This window comes from Temnothorax americanus, unplaced genomic scaffold (assembly GCF_048541705.1).
Source record: "Temnothorax americanus isolate GAGA-0224 unplaced genomic scaffold, ASM4854170v1 Scaffold14, whole genome shotgun sequence".
In the NCBI taxonomy this organism is placed as follows: domain Eukaryota; kingdom Metazoa; phylum Arthropoda; class Insecta; order Hymenoptera; family Formicidae; genus Temnothorax; species Temnothorax americanus.
The window spans coordinates 294,948-316,543 of NW_027509275.1; the positions used below are offsets into that span (position 1 = coordinate 294,948).

A 21,596-nucleotide genomic window follows, 5' to 3' on the forward strand; every position below is an offset into this window, starting at 1 on the left:
CGTTGGCACTTAGGAACGTTTCAACTCTAGAAACATTTTTGTGGTTATTGAGTAAATAGCCAACATACATCTAGTAATATCATAATTTTTTATTATATGAATCCTTTTTACAAATAATTATCAAACAATGAAATAATTAAGTTGACTGCAATTATGAATTAAATCGCGATAGGACGAATTGTCGTTCGTACAATTTCATGGTATTATGGTTCAAAAATTCGAGATTGTGGAAGCATCTCAATCTTTATCTCTTTATTTGCCAAGAGTTATATAGGCGCAATGACGCGTTTTGTGTTTGATATTTACTTAAATAGCGACATCTTGAATTTTAAGCGCGATAATATGGATATCGACGTTTCTAAATCTGTAGCGGAAATCAATTTCATATTTGTATATTTATAAGATCTGCATATATCTATATATTTACAAAACTAATCATCGTTAATTCATTCGGTTATAAATATAATTTTTATATTCCTTAAATAAACATATCGTTAGCATGATATTTCAGTTATCTTAAATTGTATTTCGCGGCTCGTCTCGTCCGACTTTTAAATTTCAAGTAATATCGTCCCGATTTGAAGCTTATCGCTTCTTTAATGGCGGAGCGGTCGAATTCGGACAACTAAGCTCCCGCCACTGGCAGTGAATTATTTGGCGCGATCAGAGGTACTTTGATCATTCCGTTGTTATTTTTCGCGCCTTCGAGTTGCGCGTCGTCGACGTGGTTCGTCGTCACGAACGAGGCAACGGTATGCGCGGCATGCGGCGGCTCGGTGTTCGTCGGTCTTGAAACCCGCTCGATTTTCCCGGCGCGGTCTCGGCTCATTTGATCCTCGCGAATCCGCGTCGTGTTCGCGATGATCCCGGCGCCGATCTTTCGCGAGAAAATCGCGTTACGATCATTCCGCGTGTCGTTGGCCGTGCGCACTCGTAACCGTCGCCGGCGCACTTTGCTCACGTTTGCGGTGCCGTTTTCACCGTTCTTGACCGCGGTGGTGCTGCTCGGCGTTTTGATCGTAGTCGAGGTCGTAGTTTCGTTCGAACGACGATTGCCACTATTGTCGGCGGACGCGAGCGAGTCCGTGCAATTCGGCGGCGGTTCTCGATGCAGATACGTGATCGGCCAGTGTCTGCCGTAGTAACCGGGATCGTATGGACGATCGGGACGCTCGGGACGATCGTAGCGATCCTCACCACCGATCGTCGGTCGGATCGGTCGCGGACTCGGGAGATAGGGGTAGTACTTTTCGCTGCAAGGGCGCCATTGGTCCTCCGACAATCCTACGTAGCACCTGCAATTAATTTATTTTTTATTTTATTATATTTTTTTGACGTTCTGTTTTCTCTGTTTTACATTTAATTTTCGTCAAAAAAAAAAAAAAAAGAATCTTTCCTTTACCGCATTGAATATAAGTACCGTCAACTGTGATACTGTGAAATTAGATATGTAAAAAGAAAAGCGAAAGAGTATATTATATATCGTATATTGCGATATATCGTTGTATCGCGTTATAGTGATATACCATTGATAATGATATCCTTGCGAGAAGCCGCAATGATGAGTCGGCGCGCAACAATAGTCCCAGCTGTCGAATCCGCCTCCTTCGGTCTCGCAGGACCAAAATCCAGCAAGTTTATTTTTTTCGCACTTCGTACCTCTCTTGCACGGGTAACCATTTACCGTGTAGTAACGGAAAGTCGAATATTCGTCCGCTGCTTTAGAAGAAATTAATTAGACCCACCTTTCTCCGTCTCTCTTACTCAAAATTTCGCGAATAATTGTATAAAGTTCGTAATTGTCGGATCCACTCACGGTGAAAAGATCCACCGGGACGAATTCCGTATTCGAATTTGTCTCCATAACTGCTGCCATATCCGTAACCGCCGGGAAGATATGGGTCGGGCCTATCGGGATCGAACGGTCTCACGCCATAACCGCCCGGTTTCGTAAAGAAAGGCCTTGATTCGGGATACATATCATCGGGTCTCGTACTCGGGTATCTGCCAGGACTAAAATCGGGTCGCGAATGATCCGGAAGCAGGGGCTTCATTGGACTTAGTCCACCAAATACATGATCGTCATCGAGCGAATAACCGATAATCATGCAGTAGGGATCGAGGTCCTTCCATGCGTAAAGAACGTGATCATCGTCGTAGGTATAGTCCAGACCCGGTCGCAAATCCCTTGTAGGTACGTCACTGAGTAAACAGTTCTCTTCTGTGCCATGCGTAGTGAGCCTGGAAACCAAACACAGTTAATATGCAATAATAAGAATTAAGGATAATTAATATTATTTTGAGATTTTTATTATAAAAGAATAAAAATCATTTTTTTTATTAATTCTATTTAAATTATAACTAAAAATAAATTTCGATTTATAGGAAATTATGTATTATAATGAATTATGTATTATTATAAACGTGCACGTTATATTGTTATATTAATTTGTTAAATTCAAAATATCATACAAGAATTTTCTTAACGTATGCTTACTTGTAACTGTAGGACATGCAAGGAATGGAATCGGCTTCTCTCATTTTCGAGCATTTTTGTCGACAATCTTGTTCAGAATTCACATACGTTGCCAAGAGAACAGCATGAGGTGTCAATTTGCACGGCTTGTTATATCCAGAATAACATACTACGAAAAGATTTATTACATATTAACAAAAATATATATATATATATATATATTTAACTGCGATTATATTCAGTTGTGAAATAAAATATTCAGTGTAATAAATGTGCATGCGTTAGATCGATGTACCTTCATCTCCTTGCGAAGATTGCTTGCCATTGAACCGTCCTATATTAAAAAACGGTACAGCGTAAGGCTCGCATCCTCTGCCGAAACTGCCTCTTTCGTATAATTCCGCGCCGTCCATATCCGGCATATGGGCAGGGTTAATATCTTGCGACGGCCAGTCGCTTATATAACAGTTAGTTAAAGCATCCGATTGTCCTTGTTTCAGCCCGTATCTGAAATATTTCACGATACATGAAACGATACTTTACCAAAACAACCTGTTTAATTTAGCCTACTGTCGACTTTGGCATGAAAAACTTACTTGAACGTGAAACTTCTACACATAAAGTCTTGCGTTGTCATGCATTCTGCCTGACACTCTCCTAGATTGTCGACTATTAGCGATTTTCTAACGACATCCGTGGGCATTCCGAATCCGCTTCTGACTCTCCAAAAACATTCTAAAAAGTTTTATAAAAAAAAACTCCTCGTGACTCTCGCGAATCTTATAGAACTAGTAGAGAGAGAGAGAGAGAGAGAGAGAAAAAAAAAGATAGACAAATTATTGTTGTGTTTGTCGAGTTTGATAGTTACCGGAAACACAAAGCGGAACGCATAACGCAATCGGGGCAGTAGTGCAACGCTCAGGACGATAAGTTGCATTATTTGAAAGACAGTTTTATTTAAGGAAAGTTTAGGAAACGGAATACATCAAAAATGATTTTGATTAAATTGCATTTGTATTAAAGGTAATTCACAGTAAAGATTCTATCAAATCGTATACCATCTGGAGGATGCGAACTCGGTTCTCTCTTCGTGCATGTTCTCGAGTTGGTGACTATGGCGTAAATATCGTAATCACGATCCGGCTCGAGGTCAATGTAAAAGTTCAGATCTTTGTATGAAACGTCGCTAAGAAGACAATTGTCGGTAGGGTCCGTGGGTGCTACATTGTATCTGTCCAATTATAATATCAAAAATTAAATTAATGTCACATAAGTCGCTGTTAAATTTTGTTATATTTACTGCAAATCCAAGTGTGTTGTTTTTACACGCATAAAACGGCAAAAAATGTGTAAGAAGAGTTTCAGCTAAAATAACTTGGATTTGCAGTGCTACTGGAGGCAACAGTATTACAATTTTCCCATTATGCATTATTAAAACATATAATACCTGTAGCTAAAACTCATGCAGACGTAGCTTTTCTCATTAATACACAGACTCTCGCACTGGTCCAGATTTGACGTCAGATACGTCTTCCGAACGACTCCTCGGCTAAGCCTGAATCCCGCACCGGCTCGGACAGAGCATTCCTCGGTCCTTCCGGTTCCGCCGTAAAGCGAATCCTGATTAGCCGGCATATAATTATCGCCGTATCCGAATGCGCCGCCATAATTATAAAACTCGCCGTAGAATTGATCGTTCTCGTAGGGTGGTTTAGACGGCGATTTCGGATACTTCGGTATGTCAAACTTTCCCACGTAATTCGTGTCGTAACCGTAAGAACCGCCGTAAATGCCGTAAGAACCCCAATCGCGAGTCGGATCCTTTCGATGATCCGGCAAATACGGGCCGATTTCGTTCGTCCCTGCGACATGATGAACATATATGTGAACAATAAAGCGGAATCCGGATCAAGCAAACGAGCGCGAACAAACACTAATGAATAATTTATTTCAGCAATTGCGTCGCGCTTGTCAGTACTCATCGAAGCAAGTTGTTCATTCGTATTTGTTCGCGTTCGTTCGCTTGGTCTGAATCAGGTCATTTATATTTTGTAACAAAAATTCTTTGTAAAGAAAATGATGCGTTATTTTAAATCTATGTTTCGACATTACCTATGTCTTGATCGATCCTTCTATTCGGATATCGCGCCCTTGGCACGTTCCTGTTATAAAAATCATCGTCGGTGGGACGTCTAGATGGAAATTGAACGCTATAGACAAATCGATCTTCCGGTCTCGTCGCTGGGTGTCCACCCCGTATCGAATCATCGGGATAATTCCTTCGACCAAACATGTCGTCGTACAGTCCGCGATTAGGATACCCGTAGACAGGCGGTGGTCGTCGATCATATTCCGCGGGTCTGGGAGCATAATCCAAAGGCCGTGGGATCTCGTTCGAAGGACGCCGATCGTAATCCAACGGTCGCGGAACTTCCTTCAAAGGTCGTCGATCGTAATCCAGAGGCCGTGGCACTTCGTTTAAGGGTCGTCGATCCGGAGCGTAAGGTCTTGCATCAAATTTGTGTAAATTAGAAGCGGAACTTATTTTGTCTGAACGATAAATAAAAAGAAAAGGAAGCGCGTTAAAGTCACGCTTGAGCGATTGGTTAAACGAAAGCAATTTGCTGAATTATTACCGAGGAACGAGCGTCCTTCGTCTTCGTGAATTACCGTTCTTTCGTAAACATAAATTTATCGAGAACAATAATTGCGTTTCTCAAGGATTATTCGTACTGATGAACTTTAATGTAACATAATACGTAGTAGTTTTTTTGTATTATTATGATAGGTAAGTTCTTAATCACTATACCTTGTATCTGGCCTTTCGTTGGGAGAGTAAGGTGGACCATAGGATTGACCAGGTCTGGACGGTTGGTTCCACCAGGACGGTCGCGTCTCAGGCGTGTTTACCGCGCAATTCGGATCCTTCTCGTAATAATCGCATTGAGGATCCGATACGAAGTCCCGATGGAAATCCATACAAGAATAAGGTACCGATGTCATCTCGCACATTCCTCTCGCTCTATGTCCAACGCGCCTTTTTGAATAAAATCGCGATTACACGGTGATAAATAAATTCGTCGTCAATTTAAATTATTTATTGAACGGCTTTAACGGTTTTTCTTTCAGTATATGTTAATTGAATGTTGGAAAACAGCGGTAACTTTCCCGACGCCCGGCCCGTGCGTGATAGTTCTCCTCGACGGAGAAGCGTGTCACAGATTGTGGTGCGATCAAATTGTCCGTGATGCAATCGCACGGTGGGTCATGCATATATACGTATTGTATTTTGCGTGTGCATCTGATAATAGGTACCCTAGATATATATACGCACTTGTACAGAAACGCGTAAAATCATTGAAAGATTCCAAGCGTGAATAATCGCGTTTAACTGTTATGCAAATTATATTTTTTGGCCATTTTGCGAGAACTTTACTGAAATACAGAGATCTGATTAAAAATCACCGAGACATCTAGAACTAACGAATTCATCGAGGACGTTCTCTCTGTCGTCGGAGCATAATTATGTTTATATTATGAAGTTAATCTCAATGCGACAGATTTATTTTTTTTAAATTGTCTATAACCAATTATATGAATCTAATCTAATCTTCTAAATATTTCTCTAGATTTTTATAAATATTTAAGACAATCTAATTACCTGTAATTGAAGCCCTCGCAAGTGAAACGCTTCTCATAGTCGCAAGCGCGATGACAGTCCTCGATCCTTTCGCACTCAATGACACGTCTGACGTGCAAATCCAAGCTTTTCTTACCGGACAGCAGTCTTCTGTAGCACGCTGTAGCAAAAAGAAAAAGAAAGAAATTTTAACTTTGCACTTTTTACAGGCGTCATTTTTTCCCGCGTCACTTACGCGAACACTCGTCCTCCACTATAAGTATCGAAGTGGCCCGTCGGGCAATTACAGCTAACACAAAGGTCCACAACCATCGTCGACGTATCGACATGATTCCCATCGTTCGATCGACGAATTTACCGGAGTGAACGTACCATTCGAATCGAGATCGCGAGAGAGGCGACGCGAACGTACGCAAGGCGTTTCTTGCTTCAGCGTTTTTCCTTCGAGCCGCGATTTACTCTCGCGATATACCGCGAATTGCAGCGAGACGTAGCCATTTTGGTGTCTCCTAAGAAAATTTTCACGTTCAAGCCACCCCGATCCGCGCACTCCGGCACGTTCCGCGCGAAAAATGGCGCGAACTGAAAATCACGCAAAAAGTAGCGGAGAAATTACGGGCTCGCGTCGTTTTATAGAAAAGTGAACGTTTCCGCGAGAATAGTGGGAGGAACTGCTCACACGTCGGGGGAGGGGTCTCAGCGTTACATGATCATTAATGATTCCACTTACTATTATTTTTCTTTGCTCACGGACACGCGAACGTTTCATTCTTTTGCCGAGCATCGTCATTCGGTATTTTGTGCAATTACGTAGAATGGATTTACGAGTCGCTTGTCGTTTTAAGTAATTGCAGGATGTAAACCTTTAATTGAGATGTGCAAGCGCTTATATATCTTTGTAACGTTGTTTTGGCTCACTTTATCGAGATCAGCATTATTTCCTCGAATTTTAATTAATATTTAACTTATTAGAAATCCAAAGGAGTTGTTACATTCAAATCGTTTAAGAATTCTTTTCTATTGATTTTTTTGTATTGTCTGTATTTTCAACCGAGATATATAAGAGATTATTACTTATTCGCCGCAAGATCTTTACCCAGAAACCAACTGCCGGAACCATTTGCATTTTTCCGTCGTTAAAAAGAACTTTTGTGCCAAGGAACATCAAAGAGGAGTGACATCATTTTAGAAGGGATTTGCCGTCGAGTGTCCTTCACGATATTCGTCAGGGTCACAATTACCTCAATTATTTCAACCAGCCTGGCTCTTAATGTGTAGCACCATGGCTTTAGTAAAATTATACTTCCGCGATTTGAGTCAGTCAGCTAGGCTTAATTATTGCGACCCTCATGCGACTGTTATAACTCGAATTTCGTTGCTCGAGAAGCAATTTGTTGATAAAATTTTATTAATCATGTCGCAACTGTCGTATCCAATCGATTACAACAATTCCTGATCAAAAAGATTGACGCGCAATGTTACGCGCAATTAATTCGAAGCGCAGGCAGGAATAAGGGATTAGCTGTCGAAAGTAAAAGCGTTTTATGCTCGTAGATCACGCGAACCGGAAGCCGAGCGTCCTGTAGTGTCTCAGCGTTTATATTTCTCCCTTGTGCAACTTGTCATGTACTGTAGTGGCACAATCGCGAAAAATCATCGGGTTTCCTTTAGCCGGTCGTTGCTCGGACGACAAACTTCACGTAAGAAAATCGTTGACTCCTATAGGGACGCGTACTATTTGTAACCATTATTTAACTTGAATGTATATCATATTTTTACTTTTATTATTTACAAGTCCGAGAAACATTATCGAATTATTTAGTTGTGCCGAGTAACTCGATAGGCAAAAAGATGCGCGTAAATTGTGCGATAAGAGTGGCTAACTCCGGAAGTAACAACGAATGCAACGAGCTAATTCGCATATAGTTTAAAATCCGTGTCAATGCCGTTGCCATTTGTCAATCGGCAGTTTGTAGATGAACGCGGCTCGATAAACGCCGGCAGCTGGCTGCAGCCGCCTAGTTGAGCCAGTTGATGGTAGAGGATAATGAATTAACGCTATGTACAACACTGCGTCAGGTTTTTTTTGAACGTCGACTGATTTCTAGCTTGAAAATATCGCAACAAGATATTATTAATCTATTAAAAATACGTATCTTTTCTCTTTAGAATATTTACAGAGTAACATAAAAATCACTGAAAAATTAGACACGATAGTTTGAATGTGATATTGTTATATATATTTATATAATGTGAAATTAATTTATTTAATTCTACGTCCGAAAAATGAATTAATGCAACGGAACAATGTCGCTTTACGTAAGAGAGCGATAATCAACTTGTGGAACGCGGCGCGAGCACATATATGTATAATGCAATCCTGTGATTGCTGCATAGAAAAAGTGAGGTTGCGCCTCACATACGCGACGTAGCTGCAGCAACAAGTTGTCCGAAGATTTGTGTCTCCGGTCTTTCGTGTACGCCTCGTTAAAGGCAGAGATTCGCGTTTCCGTTTCTCGAGGTGCTAGAATTGCACCGAAAGCTTACGCATTACGCGCGCAGATTGCGTGCAACGAAAACTATGTTGGCAGAGAAACGGATGATTGGTCACGAGCGAAATTGAATTGAAGTACTCACATCTCGATTTTTCGGTGATCCTCGTGCCGAAGTTGCGAAACATCGTCATCAGTCCTGGATTCCAGACGTCGGAAGTATCTTTGAACCCTCCGTTCGAGATTCTTGCTCTATTGGCCTCGAAGTCGTAAGAATTGCTAATAGTTGGACGGGAGGAGACTTTGCGGAAATCATAATTTCCAGTGAGTAACTCGTTCTGCTTCGGTCTCGTGGTAATTCCTTGACTTTTGTACACGTTATTGAGAAATTCTTGATGCCGATGCTGATCAAGATGATTCGTGGTGCGATCTTTCGTTGTATCGTGATTATTCCAAAATCCAAAATCCATCGGAGATCTGTTTTTGGAGGCTTCATCGTAGACGTAGATGGGTCTCGAGAAAACCTCGAAGGGCCCGTTATGAACGTTGAGGGCCTTAACCGAATGAAGATCGTTATCTAAGTTTGATCCAAAATTCAGATGGTTGATACCGGTGAAAGGATTTTGAAAGGACGGTCCGCCGAAATTTGGGCGACTGTATTTCGGATCTGAATGCATTCTTTGACCGAAGGCTGGCTTCCAATTTGATAGATCATAGTTATCGAATTGCGCGTTATTAGTTCCGAAAGGATTGCTGGTGGGTGACATCGGATTTCTGTTTCTAACGATATCGGTGATCCGGCGCTCGTCGTCGAGAAAAGGCATAAATCCTTGTTGATATGAAGGGCCGTTAGGTATATTCCCCATGGTTCTTCAAGTGAAAAATATTATAACAGTTATAACAGTAAAAATACAATACAGTTGTTTGTATTTTTTGCATCAAATTATATTTTATATAAAATGAGTAAACGCGTAAAAATATCTAGAGATTAAAAGTAATATTTGTGATCGAGTCATTTATTTTAAAAAATCTCTTTTTAAAGTACGTATTTTGACAATCTGCTGAACATTAAATATTCTTTTATTTTTGCCACAAATATATTTATCTTACTGGGGACTGAGATAAGAATAAAAATAATCAAAGTGCTAACGACGGGATTGTTCCCTGTTTGAAATTTAATCAGATAATTATGTACCTTGGAGTTGACGGGATATTTGGCATTGTCGGACCCAAGAGACCGCTTCTGAATATCGAGGTCGGCACCGTTTGATTTCTTCTTTCTTGTCCGATATTACCACTTCCCATCTTATAAAGTCGATCTGGCTCGCAATGTGGCGAACGTTGACTCCTCACATAGACATCATAATCGGCGTGACTTTGTAGATCTTCAGGGTTCGGTATTATCGCACTCAACGCACATGTTCCGTTACCTTTGATGCCAATCCTAAATCAATACACGTATACAAAGACGGTTTCAGAGAGTTAACACATGCAATCATATATTAGAAACAAAAATTATATAATCTTGTTTTGAGACTTTTTATATTGTGTTCATATATTTCTTTTTCTTCTTATTGTTAATTAGAATTTTCTGTTGCACTTATGTGACATCATATACCCGAAAGCGAACGCGTTACAGGAATTTCTTCTTTTCGAGCACTCGTCCTCGCATTCCGAAATGCTACCGACCGCGACGTTGGAAAAGATATCCATGTCCGGCAATTTGGATCCGATGGCTACTCTCGTGTAGCAATCTGCATGATGTAATTATTACATTTAATTGTTATATTCAGTATATCGTTTGGTGACCAACCATTGTCACTTACCATTCGCGACGATTACAAGTTGATTATCAATCGTGAGACCAATCGAATGCGATACTCGACAGGATCGCAGGAAACAGATGATAAAAATGAGAAATCCCCGCTGATGTACCATTGTCGTTAATAAATTCTTCACGTTTTAATAATACCTTATTTCACTTTCACATGGTGTATGTAACTTTCGGTTTTCATCATTTTCATAGAAATGATTCTCATTATTCTACATCATTGTGACATGATCTAATTTATTCTCCATAAAAATGTGACGAGAAGTGCATTTACGTTTCAATTAATCCTGGTTTACTCGTACGATCCTTATTAGTACACACGTGTACGCTTTAGTTATTGCTTTCTAGCCGTTATCTGACGTTCTATTCTATCCGCGATCTATGAATCACGGTTCATTCACACGAGACGTCCCTGAAAGTGTCCATTCGACGGAAAATACGCATACACGATGAGCGATCGCAGCGATTACAGAGGTAATTGTCAACAAAACAACCTTCCCAACGTTGCAAGAAAAAAATCAGAAAATGGTCGGTGTACGCGTCAATCGCAATGCAATCGCAAAAATAATCCTCATTGTGGAGAAAATTTTTCTATCTTTTTACACAGAGTGTTCACTGGATCACTGACTTGATCGACATCCCGCGGCGAAGTGAAGAGATCGCGCCGATTCGCGCCGAACGGTCTACCTTCTGGTTTCTTCCGGCAATATTAACTATTAACGATCGTTCGTTCCTTTAATTAACGGGCCGGGCGTAATTAGCGTGTCGTCCTTGCCGCGGTTCATTATACTTTCGCGTACGGGGCCTCTGTGTCGTGCCTCTTACGATTGGCTCACAACTGAGAGCATCGTGTAACTGTATCATTGTCTTATACAGCAGACCCGGCATTATGATCACCTCTTCTGCTTCCTCCGCTTGTACCGCTTCTTCTCTTCGTCTTCTCCTACTCGCTCCTTTGCGTGACGCTCGCACGCTCAAAGGAGCTCGTGTGCTCCTTTGAAGATTCGCGCGCATGCGAGTCTCTCTCTCCTCTTTTTCATTGCTCTGCGATTTCGCGCTTGCATTTAATTAACGCACCGGCGAACGGAGCAGATCGCGACGCTCGCAGTATTGCGAAATCGAATTGTGTATTCCCTGCGCGTTCGCGTAAAATTATCCACGATATCTCACGCGTGCAAATTTAGTTAGTAACTTTAGCTACGATTCTTCATCATATATCCATCAAGGCTTGTATACGCATCACTGCCAATAAGAAAATCATTTGCAACTTTCTACGTTTATCTGATAAATATTATGAATATTTACCATTTAAAAATAGAAACATTTAACATAGAAACGCCAAACAAATTAAATATAGAAATTGCCACGTAGTCATTTCTAACACCAAAGTTATTTTACATATTATATCGAGTTTTTTTTTAATGCTTTTATAATAATATCTAATCTTGAGAAATGTTTTACGGTCTATCCTCCCATTTACCGAAAGACCCTGATTACCTCACTCGAAGATGTACGATCGTTAAGAGGAAGAAAGTGAAAATGCACCTGTTGCAATGCACGACGAGATGAATTCTTCCTGTTTGGCAAACCTCGGAACTCAAATTGTCTTGCGCGCACGTGTCAAAGACTGGGGGGGACAATGTTCTTGCGATGCGGGCGCGTGTCGAGAAGGGCGTGTAAAGTCATCATTGCGCCGATTCCCTTTGCGTAAAATCGAGCTGCGGTTACGACGCGGCGATTGCAGTTAGTCAATCTCGTACTTACCGTTTTACGGCCTATTGTTCTTAAACGACGATAAAACTCCATTATGCTCACGCGGTATGCTAATCGATTCTCCGGCTATTAAAAAACACGATGTCGCTTTGCTTTCGACTAATTGCGAGCGCTTTTACTCGTGCGAAAGCCGCGCGTAATCGCGTCTACGCGATTATTACATCCATCTCGGAGTTACACTACATTTCAGTAACGAGTGGATAGTTCATTATCGTCTAACGGTGCATACATCCTCGTATCTTTTCGGTTCTGAAGTCAGATGTGTGAAGCCTGACGAATCTATCTGTAGTTTTGATTCGAAAGTACGTCAAGTAATTAATCAAACGAGTTTATCGTTCGATACAGCTATTTGCAACAATGTAATTTGATAACTTTATATTAGTTTTAATTGTTTTGATATGTATACTGACCTCACAATTCTACTTTTTTTTTTAATTTTTTATACTCTGTATCAGAGCTTGTATATTAATTCTTTTTCCTATAAATCCTTCACATTGCATGAGCTTAAGGTCTCTCTTTCTCTCTTTCACGTACACACACACACACACACACACACACACACACACACACACATACAAGTCGCGATATTTGAATTATACAGTGAGAAAACATGAGTTTTGGGTTCCTTGACTCTCGCACGCGCGAGCGACCCTGAGCACAGAGCGCGTCTTGCCGCTGCGCGTAAGTTTCGAAGACGCCGCCGCGCAGTCCTAATGGGCCTAGATGCATAGTAAACGGACGCTTACATAACAAAAATGGGATGAGTTACACGTAGACAAAGCTGGGACGTTACGCTCCACGAGGCCCGGCCTGGAGTGAGAATGAGTCATTGTGCGTGATTATCACTCTCTGTCGTAGCGAGACGAGCAGATTTCCCGAGAAGGCGCAGCTTTTCAGATCTCGAACGAGCGTATCCTATCTCGATTATATTAAAATGTTATTATATGTAAGTGTCCCACACAGTTTAGTCTTATCTATTTAATAATGAAATATAAAGTAAGCATCACACACACACACACACACACACACACACACACACACACACACACAGATACCGTGGATACTGTGCGCAATGAAATCTGTACGTTATTGATTATATAATTTAACTCAAGGAACTCAAAGAAAAATTATTTATAAATGCATTATATATTTTTTTATCACAAATATATTTATTTTTGATGGGTATAAAATCTTTTAGAAATATTTCCGAAGGGGGCGCGTGAACGTGCGTATCATAATATATGTAAAAAATTAAGGAGTTAGGATTTTTCCTAAAAGTATATCGAAAATAATTCGTCGTCTGCATAGGAAAAATATTCAAACTTAAAGTTTAGCAGTCTTCGCGAAGAATATTAATAGCATATAAGCCTATTCTATTTCGTTCATAAATAATTCACGCACCGACGTGGAATACTGTTGTTTCATATAAAATTATCAATATACAGTAATAGTAAAAGCAGTGTTAATCGTAAAATAATTAGCTGTAATTTGCGAAAATTTGATTTCTAATGGCAAACCGTGTGTTATGCGTGCATTAATTTTTGCACAACATGTAAGACGTAAGATCACACGTTTCTATTATCACGTTACGAAGTAGAATTAGAATCGGAACTTATTAAAATAGGAGATTTTGAACATAGTTATTCGCCGTAGTTAATAATTGAATTTCTTATTTTTAGAATATTACATTTTCAAATTTGTTATTATAATTCTAATCATGTTAATTTGAATTAACATACCGCGTTATTTATTCCATACGAGATCTATTTATTTTAATATGCAAAAAATATAGTCTTTTTTGCCTAGCTAACTTTTATTATTCATTTACATGGAAAATTCGGATATAATTTCTGTCGTTGACTTTGTCGATTTAATTTTCGCGATAAATCAACGCGAGCGTTTGTCATAAATCCGACTTGACTAATCGAACTAATACCAAAGCTGCTTGGAAGAGCGAATATTCGTTCGCTCTCTGCATATATTTTGCATCTTGGAAACGGAAACGCGTCGCGAGACAAAAATATGTGGTTCACTAACAAAACTATTCGCAAAGCGCTGCAAGTAACATTTGGTAGTAAACTCTTTGGTAATTGACGCGAATTCCTAAACAAGATGCGATTTTCGCCTAATTACCGTCGCTCTTTTTCTAAAAAAAAACCTAAAACTAACAACAGGTAAACGGTTTCTCGTGTATGCCGTGTGCAATACTGGTGTTCTGCGGGCTCTCCTCGACGGAGGGCGAGGGCAGCATATCGTCGCTTTTAAGAAAGTTATTAGAGTCAGAAATCTTGAGGGTAGTGTTCATATCGTTATTGTCAGACGCCATTCTCCGTAGACTCATAGCGATCGCCAGGAAAACGGTCTCTACTCCCTCGTTATGTAGCACCGAGATCTCATGATATGTAGCACCAATTGACGTGGCGTACCTCCGAGCCTCCTCACCGTCAATCTGACGCTCTTGCACCAGGTCGGACTTGTTGCCAATCAAAGCTAGCACCATCGTCTCCTCCACGTTCTGTTGTAGCTCCTTCACCCAACCCTTGATCGCGGCGAGGGTGTTGTACTGTGTAAGATCAAACACCAGCATAGCTGCGTTGGAGTTCCTGTAGTACATCGGCGCCATGGAGCGAAATCTCTCCTGGCCAGCCGTGTCCCACACCTACATAAGAGTGACGCTTTTAATTCTTTAGATCAATTTAATTTTTTAACTATTTAAGCTTAAGTATTTTGAAGCGAATTTTACGTCATTAAAGGCGCAGTATACATAACGATATCGAGACAACTGAAGTGAGAAGTTGAATCAATGGGTCAAAGGGTTAATTGAACAGATAACGCGGACAAGAATGTTAGCGTTTTGTATCTATTAATTCGTTGTCGGAGCGAGATCTATTAAATCTAAATTTATTTCTGAATATTAATATAAAAGAGAGAAATATGATTTTTGAAAGCCTACTTGCAATTTTATCCTCGCATCATCCAAATTGATCTTGCAATTGAAGAAAGATGCCCCTATCGTGGGACTTGCATGATCGAAATTTCCCAAGTAACGTCCGATTAAACACGTTTTGCCAACACCTGAAAATGATATCGTGATTTGTGCGCTATAATGATACTTGTGTGTGTATAATTTTTTAATGTTAACGTTGACACTTGATAACATTCATCGAATATCGTTCTACATAAAAAAAAATCGATCATCTTATCTGATAGCGAGTGTATTTCAAGCTCGTACGAGACTCAAGACTTTATTCGATATTATAGATAAATGAATTTTCGCATAATCAATCGCTTTCATTATATTTATATTATATTTAATTACTGTTTATTTTCAAACAGATAATCATATTTCTTCAAATAAACGCTAGATTTAATATACGATAATAATTCGGACCATCGAAACTAATGTAAAATGTAAGAGTGAGAATATTAGGCAAATTTCTTTTATAAATAATACACTTTATAAATTACAATTCCCACTTTAGACGTTTTACAATTAGTGTCAGATTTCAGGATAGAATTTTATTTATAATTTTATACGCCGTGCATTTTGATGTATATATATTTTATATCTGTATAGAGTTCTGATTCTTCAAACGTTTCGTATTATTAAACGTTTAAAATTGCGAGTAGAATTATTAAGCATAGAAATTATTAAGCGTCGACATTATTAAGCGTTTAAAATTACGAATAGAATTCTATTCCAAATTCCGACACACCTTATAGATCGTTCAAAGCTTAAAGCGGGGAGCACACACTTCTGCATAACGCATAATGCGTAAGCATAAGAAAATTGATTGGTCCATACACATGTGCATAAGAAAATAGACCAATCAATTTTCTTATGCTTACGCATTATGCGTTATGCAGAAGTGTGTGCTCCCCGCTTTACGCGGCTTTATTTTACATTGGCACGCAGTACTAACGTTCGACGTTTGTTTTCGTTGTGACGTAGTGCGCCGTTCTCATACGCACATCGCGCGATCGCGCGGTCGCGGCGGTCGCCCTTCTGGCATTTCATTCACGAGGCGGAGCTCGAGCGGGCGAGTATCAGCACGAGATGTTCCGCGTGTCATCGCGTTAAATCTCCCTCAAGATACAATCGCGACGATTTCTAAATAAAAATGCGATTGTTTCCTATGATTATTTTCTACGAATATCTATCCGTATGACTAAATTTAATCTCCGCGATTCGTAAAAGTTTCGAGACGGTAATTATTTACCGAGGTAGAATATTTCGCGCGATGCATTCTGCTTTCGTTGGAAATACTTAGCGATCGAAGCGGCATAAGATTTGTAAATTAGCTTTTCGCGATACTTACAGGTAAGTAATCTTTTAATAACGGTTGAATCGGAAGGTATGCGTCGCGCTCTTTAAACCTTTCATAAATAATTTGACTTGTCGACTGTTTTCGGATTCGGAGCGCGAAGTAATACGTAAATCGCCAGATCAAGTAATCGGATCTAGCGACGGAAACTCGTGATATACGTATCGATTGTTTAGTAACAGTTAATACGAATAGAAGAATCAAAAGAGACGATCAATTCTTTTATAAATAAAATTAACGAATGGTCATACGCGTACGACTCCTTAATCCTTACGATTAATGGTTTGGTTAAACGAGGCAACGACTACCAACGACTTTGCTAAAATGGACGTTTCGCATGATTAATTCGTATAGAGACCGAAGCAGTAAGGAATATATGAGAGATACGAACTATTACGCGATATTTATGAGCATTTCAATTATAACTAATTCTTTAATGAATTTGGATATTTTCAAATAATATATTTTAGAATCTGTGTGTGTTTTCAACGATCCTTCGCGTCATTATTAGCTATATAGACTTTATTAATCATATCATAGCCGAGCTATCGGGATAAAGTTACCGAAGTCATTTTTCAAGTATAATTATAGTCATTAACAGAACAGAGTCGTCGGTCGAACCGACAGTAGTAATTAACTCGTTGTGCCAATTTGCGATTCGTTGCTGAGCGAATCGTAGCTTCGCGTGGTCGTGCTTCTTTCGCGTTATTTTTTTATCGTAATTTTATAAAATGCGCGGCGAATTAATATCAGGAGTGCCTTGCAAAACGTGCCGCGCGATCGTACTTAATCATATTTCTCCGATTAAGTGTGTGTGTTTGAGTGTGAATGTGACGAATGAGCAACAAGAACAAAAGAGGAGGAGCAGGCTTGGAGGCATCAGGTAACGGCGGAGCAACGAAGAGGTAATTAACTTATTATTTACTTATTATTGACAGAATCAATCGGAAATATAACTATAGTTAAGTATCTTCGCTTGAAAAAAAGACGAATAAAAAATGTATTGCTTGCGATAATTATATTTGAAAGTGTTAATTATTTTGAGAATGCTGCTGTAATTCGGATATATTTGTGTGTTACAGATCAATATGATGCAGTTATAACTCCGCTGCTGCGCGTCGTATTGGTGAGTCAGATTAATTTTTATTTTGATTAAAGCAATGAATCATGAAAATTATAATAATCACACTGGACGCATGATTAAAAATTTAAGCAAGAACATTACAAATAAGTATCACAATTATAAAGTATCACAAATTCAAAGTTTCATAATAGTGATATGTAAATAATTATCAAATACGAAACAGAACATTTGCATACGGCAGTCAAAATTTCTATTCGTAATTAACTCATCGCACATCAACTAATTGCTTTGCTCTATACGTACTATCTGCACGGTAGAAATTGAAGAAACAAAATTAATCGAGCGATACAAATAAATGTTAGCATGCTTCCGAAAATTAAATGACAACTGACATATTTCAATATCTTCATATTAAGATTTTCGACTCCAATCAATTTTAACACTTTTGATTATTTTTTAATATAACTTTATCAGTACATTTCAAAAGCGTGCTACAATTCTGATCGACATATATAACTTCCTATTTATTTAACATTTTATATTTCTATATATATTATATATGATAAATAACACACAAGAAACTTTCGGGAGGGAATGTACAAATTTACCTGTGTATAATTCAGAATTCTTAAGTTTCTAAATAGTTGCTTTTCTTTTCATCCGTCGATATGTCATTGGCCAAATGCGACGTATTTACAAAATGATTACGGTAAAGACGATTCGTTATATGTACGCTGATTACGTGTTTCAATTTCTCTGTAATCTCTGCATGCGTTTGTATCGAGAACTGTGTCATGCGCGGATTTTGACCTCCAGATTCGGAAACGTATCATAATGCGAACATAAATAAAAGAAATGGAGAAACAGAAACTTTGACAATAAAATCTCGATAGCAGGAAGATGAGAGGAACCGGAACGTTTGTCAGCACGTAATTATTTATTTCCATATATCACGAAAACGTGAAATTGTTCTTGTATAATAATCGTAAAGATAATAATCGCAAAACCAAACGCTTCGAGGAGAATCCAGAAAGCGGATCGAAACGTTTGCAATTTTTACGATTGTTATCCCTGCGATTATAAGGATAATAAATACGTCATTTATATTAGTGCAGATATTTACACGCACAAATAATTAATTTTATTAGTTAAAAATTGCTAGTATATGAAAGAAATAAATCTCATCTTTTCCTGCGACACCAAGGGAACTTTACTCTCGCGCAACCCGACCGAGTACGCACGCACCAGACGTTGCGACACATTTCTAGTGTCGTACGTAAGCAGCGCGACAGCGCGTGTGGGGCACAGATTCATGTGTGAATCTGTGTTCGTGGGTAACGTTTTCACCTAACCTCTCTGCGACACAACGAAAGATGCACCAGGAAACAAATGACGCGATGACCGACCCCGGAGGTGTGCGATCGCGTCACGCGTCCTCACCATCCGCGATTGCCGCTTCGGAAGCGGTTGCGTGTCCTCCCGTTGACATTTATATAACGATAATCGGGCCAGCTTTATCGCCTCGTTTACCGATGAACGCTTACCTTGCGAACCCAGCATCACTACTTTTCCCTCTATCGTCTTCATGTTCGACGCACTACGGCTACATAATCGAACTGGGGAGTCCGTTCCGCCGCACCGGAATTCTCGCGTACTTGCACGATTAGGCGGACAAAAGTACGACGGTTTTGACGTTTCTCATACTTCTAATCGAGTACCCCGCACCCGCAGTCATTGTTGTTGTGCTGATCGGTAACTCAGGCTCACCACTCTCTCGCTCTCTCTCTTTCTCTCCGAGGCCATTCTCTGAAGCCGTTGCCATCTCCCAACGGTATGCGACGGCTTTTGCCGCCTCTTTCTTCAGTTGATAAGAATAATCAATTGGAGTAGGACACAGCTGATAGATAGTAGACTTATCTAATTTGATTTGTCGCGTAACGTCGCGCGGGGCCAAGTCTGATCGGATTAAATCATCGTTAGATTAAATAATTAAATCACGCTCTTGTCGCGAGCAACCGTCATTCGATAAGTTATCTACGGAGTGATAACTCTTTATGATCGCGTTATTCATTTCAATCTCGCGTGCGTGATAAGTTTCACGCATTTTTTTGCAGATGGCCATCTCCTATGTTCATTTCTCATTTTGACGACTCCGCTCATTCCGCAATGACGAGTGACTTGCACAGTCATCTAGATTTAGCGAATCTGCGGAGCCGAGTTCAATACACTGCATCAGATATTCGGATAGGTACATTTATATATTATGTATACTCATATGTACATTTTTAACGGAGATAAAGCCGTAAAAAGATGAAAAATCGCAATAAGATAGAATTGAAATAAGAAACGGGATAATAAGAAATTATTTTTTTTTATTTTTACATCCTTTAATTTAAAATAGTCGATAATTATATATACGCGCTATTTCTTGACGGATATATTTTAAGGGATTTGCCATTTTCATTCGTGCAGTTTATTTCTACAAAGCGTAATATTGAGCATCTGTTTTTATACGATGAAACTTTGTCTCTCATTTAACACAACAGCGCAACTTAAATACAGTATACGCGTGCGGGTAATTAGTTAACGTTGAATTTATCTTGATATTAACGCGCGTACCAGTACGACCGTTACACGTTCGTATGGCAACTTCGTTATATATTTTATCACGGGAATTACCCTCATTTTCGATTTCACACAGGGATCGCGGCGTTTTACGGTGCATCGCATCGCCGGCGGGCAGACGTTAGTTTAATTCGCATTACTTCCCTCATAAATCTGTCGAGACTCCGGTGCGCGCGCGCGTCTCTGCAGGACGGCGGTATAACGCGGTGCATAACGTAAAATTCATATATGTATCTCGCGTGTATATATCGCGGTAAGCGCTCGCCGAAGGATAGGAAGGATGATGGGATCGTAGACCAGGAAACCACGAGAGAGAGAGCTCCCACCCCCGGCGAGAAGCGCTTTTTCCCTCCCTTCCCGTCCGTCTTCTCTCTTTGAGCCGGGGCTGTTCCGATTCCAGGCAGTTTTTGCTGAAACATCGTACCGTTGATCCGGCATTTTCCAGGCCGCTTGGTTTATCGCTCGGCTTGATCCCTCTGTTCGTACCGCGGTGTTACAAGCCCCTGCAATCGATGTTTTCGTCCCATCTTTCTTACTCCGGCTACGTTCTTACGCTCGACGGTATGCGACGGCTTTTGCCGCCTCTCCTTTTCTTTCCGCCCCTTTCCTCCATCGCGCCGTCGCTCCTCCCTCTCGCCTTGCCTCCGTTATCGGAATTTACCTATATATTTCCGTTTATCCTTGTTTCTCTCTCGCTCTCTCTCTCTCTCTGGTTTTCCCAACCTCGGCAGATAACCGCTGCCGCCGCCACCGTTTGTCTTTCGACTCTTATAGTTACATATACGCGGCGATGTAAAGCTCTGTACGGTCCCCTGACCGTGCATTCAAGACCTCGATCTCACTCGGAAAGAAATCGACTTGCGATATCGAGTAAAGTTACAATATAGAGATACATCGCGCGGTGCCGCGGAGAATGGAGTTTTGTCGAATTTATTTCTCGAGAAACGATTTAAGAAATGAGGTGTTTGTAATATCGATGTGATATGTTATTTTGCTCTTTCGTCGAGAGATTTCGCTTACAATATTCGATTTACTTTCGCCATGTATTTAGACAATTCCTTCGCGAATGGCCGCCTTTGCGCGCGCGCGATTCTCGTTCTACGATCTCGTTTGTCCATTAACTCGGTTCCCTTTAATGCATCGTAGTTGCGGCTCCTCCACGGTGTTTTGACACTCGCCGATGCGTAACGTCGACCACTACCTCTATAACATGCCGCCCGGTCCATTTTGCAGCGCGATTTATTTGCGTCACCCTTCCACCCTCCTGAGAATCGTCGCGACGCTCGCTGCCGATAGAATCATTGTCGTATTTCATCGAGGGAGAGAGGAAAGACGGGGGGAAGTGGAATC

At 40.2% G+C, this 21,596-nt stretch overlaps 2 protein-coding genes and 1 long non-coding RNA gene across 8 annotated transcripts in view; 1 reads left to right on the forward strand and 2 right to left on the reverse strand.

Annotated features, from left to right (window-relative positions):
- Positions 1-69: 69 nt before the first annotated feature.
- Positions 70-14,225, reverse strand: LOC143894574 (uncharacterized). Of its 3 annotated transcripts, none has more exons than XM_077400955.1 (15): positions 10,435-14,225; positions 10,227-10,362; positions 9,804-10,052; positions 8,754-9,478; positions 6,138-6,276; positions 5,286-5,513; positions 4,589-4,983; positions 3,924-4,338; positions 3,535-3,707; positions 3,073-3,211; positions 2,772-2,983; positions 2,498-2,645; positions 1,817-2,241; positions 1,527-1,716; positions 70-1,295 (listed from the first exon to the last, which is right to left on the reverse strand). In XM_077400955.1, exons 1-15 carry the CDS (start codon positions 10,544-10,546, stop codon positions 626-628), a joined length of 4,356 nt encoding a protein of 1,451 aa, XP_077257081.1. In that variant the 5' UTR covers positions 10,547-14,225; the 3' UTR covers positions 70-625. The 3 variants fall into 3 exon arrangements, with proteins under 3 accessions (XP_077257081.1, XP_077257080.1, XP_077257082.1); XM_077400954.1 differs by having other exon boundaries at positions 1,527-1,719; XM_077400956.1 differs by lacking the exons at positions 10,227-10,362; positions 10,435-14,225 and having other exon boundaries at positions 1,527-1,719; positions 9,804-10,164.
- A 136-nt stretch (positions 14,226-14,361) lies between these two features.
- On the reverse strand, positions 14,362-19,407 carry LOC143894599 (uncharacterized). Of its 3 annotated transcripts, XM_077401003.1 has the most exons (4): positions 19,166-19,407; positions 16,136-16,323; positions 15,166-15,287; positions 14,362-14,871 (listed from the first exon to the last, which is right to left on the reverse strand). In XM_077401003.1, the coding sequence occupies exons 2-4, from the start codon at positions 16,176-16,178 to the stop codon at positions 14,377-14,379; spliced, it is 660 nt and encodes a 219-aa protein (XP_077257129.1). In that variant the 5' UTR covers positions 16,179-16,323; positions 19,166-19,407; the 3' UTR covers positions 14,362-14,376. The 3 variants fall into 3 exon arrangements, with proteins under 3 accessions (XP_077257129.1, XP_077257128.1, XP_077257127.1); XM_077401002.1 differs by lacking the exon at positions 16,136-16,323 and having other exon boundaries at positions 19,166-19,403; XM_077401001.1 differs by lacking the exons at positions 16,136-16,323; positions 19,166-19,407 and adding an exon at positions 18,974-19,139.
- LOC143894610 (uncharacterized) overlaps positions 17,343-21,596 on the forward strand; it is a 279,902-nt gene continuing 275,648 nt past the window's right edge. For both annotated transcript variants that reach the window (XR_013256131.1, XR_013256130.1), the window contains exons 1-2: positions 17,343-17,442; positions 17,620-17,663. This is a non-coding gene — a long non-coding RNA (uncharacterized LOC143894610). The remainder of the gene's footprint in view (positions 17,443-17,619; positions 17,664-21,596) is intronic.

Coding starts and splice junctions, on each gene's coding strand:
- LOC143894574 (XM_077400954.1), bottom strand. CDS start 10,546: ATGGTACATCAGCGGGGATTTCTCATTTTTATCATCTGTTTCCTGCGA. Junction 10,053..10,226: donor TGTAACGCGTTCGCTTTCGG/GTATATGATGTC, acceptor GTATTGATTTAG/GATTGGCATCAAAGGTAACG. Junction 2,984..3,072: donor TGTAGAAGTTTCACGTTCAA/GTAAGTTTTTCA, acceptor GAAATATTTCAG/ATACGGGCTGAAACAAGGAC.
- LOC143894599 (XM_077401001.1), bottom strand. CDS start 19,064: ATGGTGAGGACGCGTGACGCGATCGCACACCTCCGGGGTCGGTCATCG. Junction 15,288..18,973: donor TTTCGTTGTGTCGCAGAGAG/GTTAGGTGAAAA, acceptor TATCATTTTCAG/GTGTTGGCAAAACGTGTTTA. Junction 14,872..15,165: donor ATGCGAGGATAAAATTGCAA/GTAGGCTTTCAA, acceptor ACTCTTATGTAG/GTGTGGGACACGGCTGGCCA.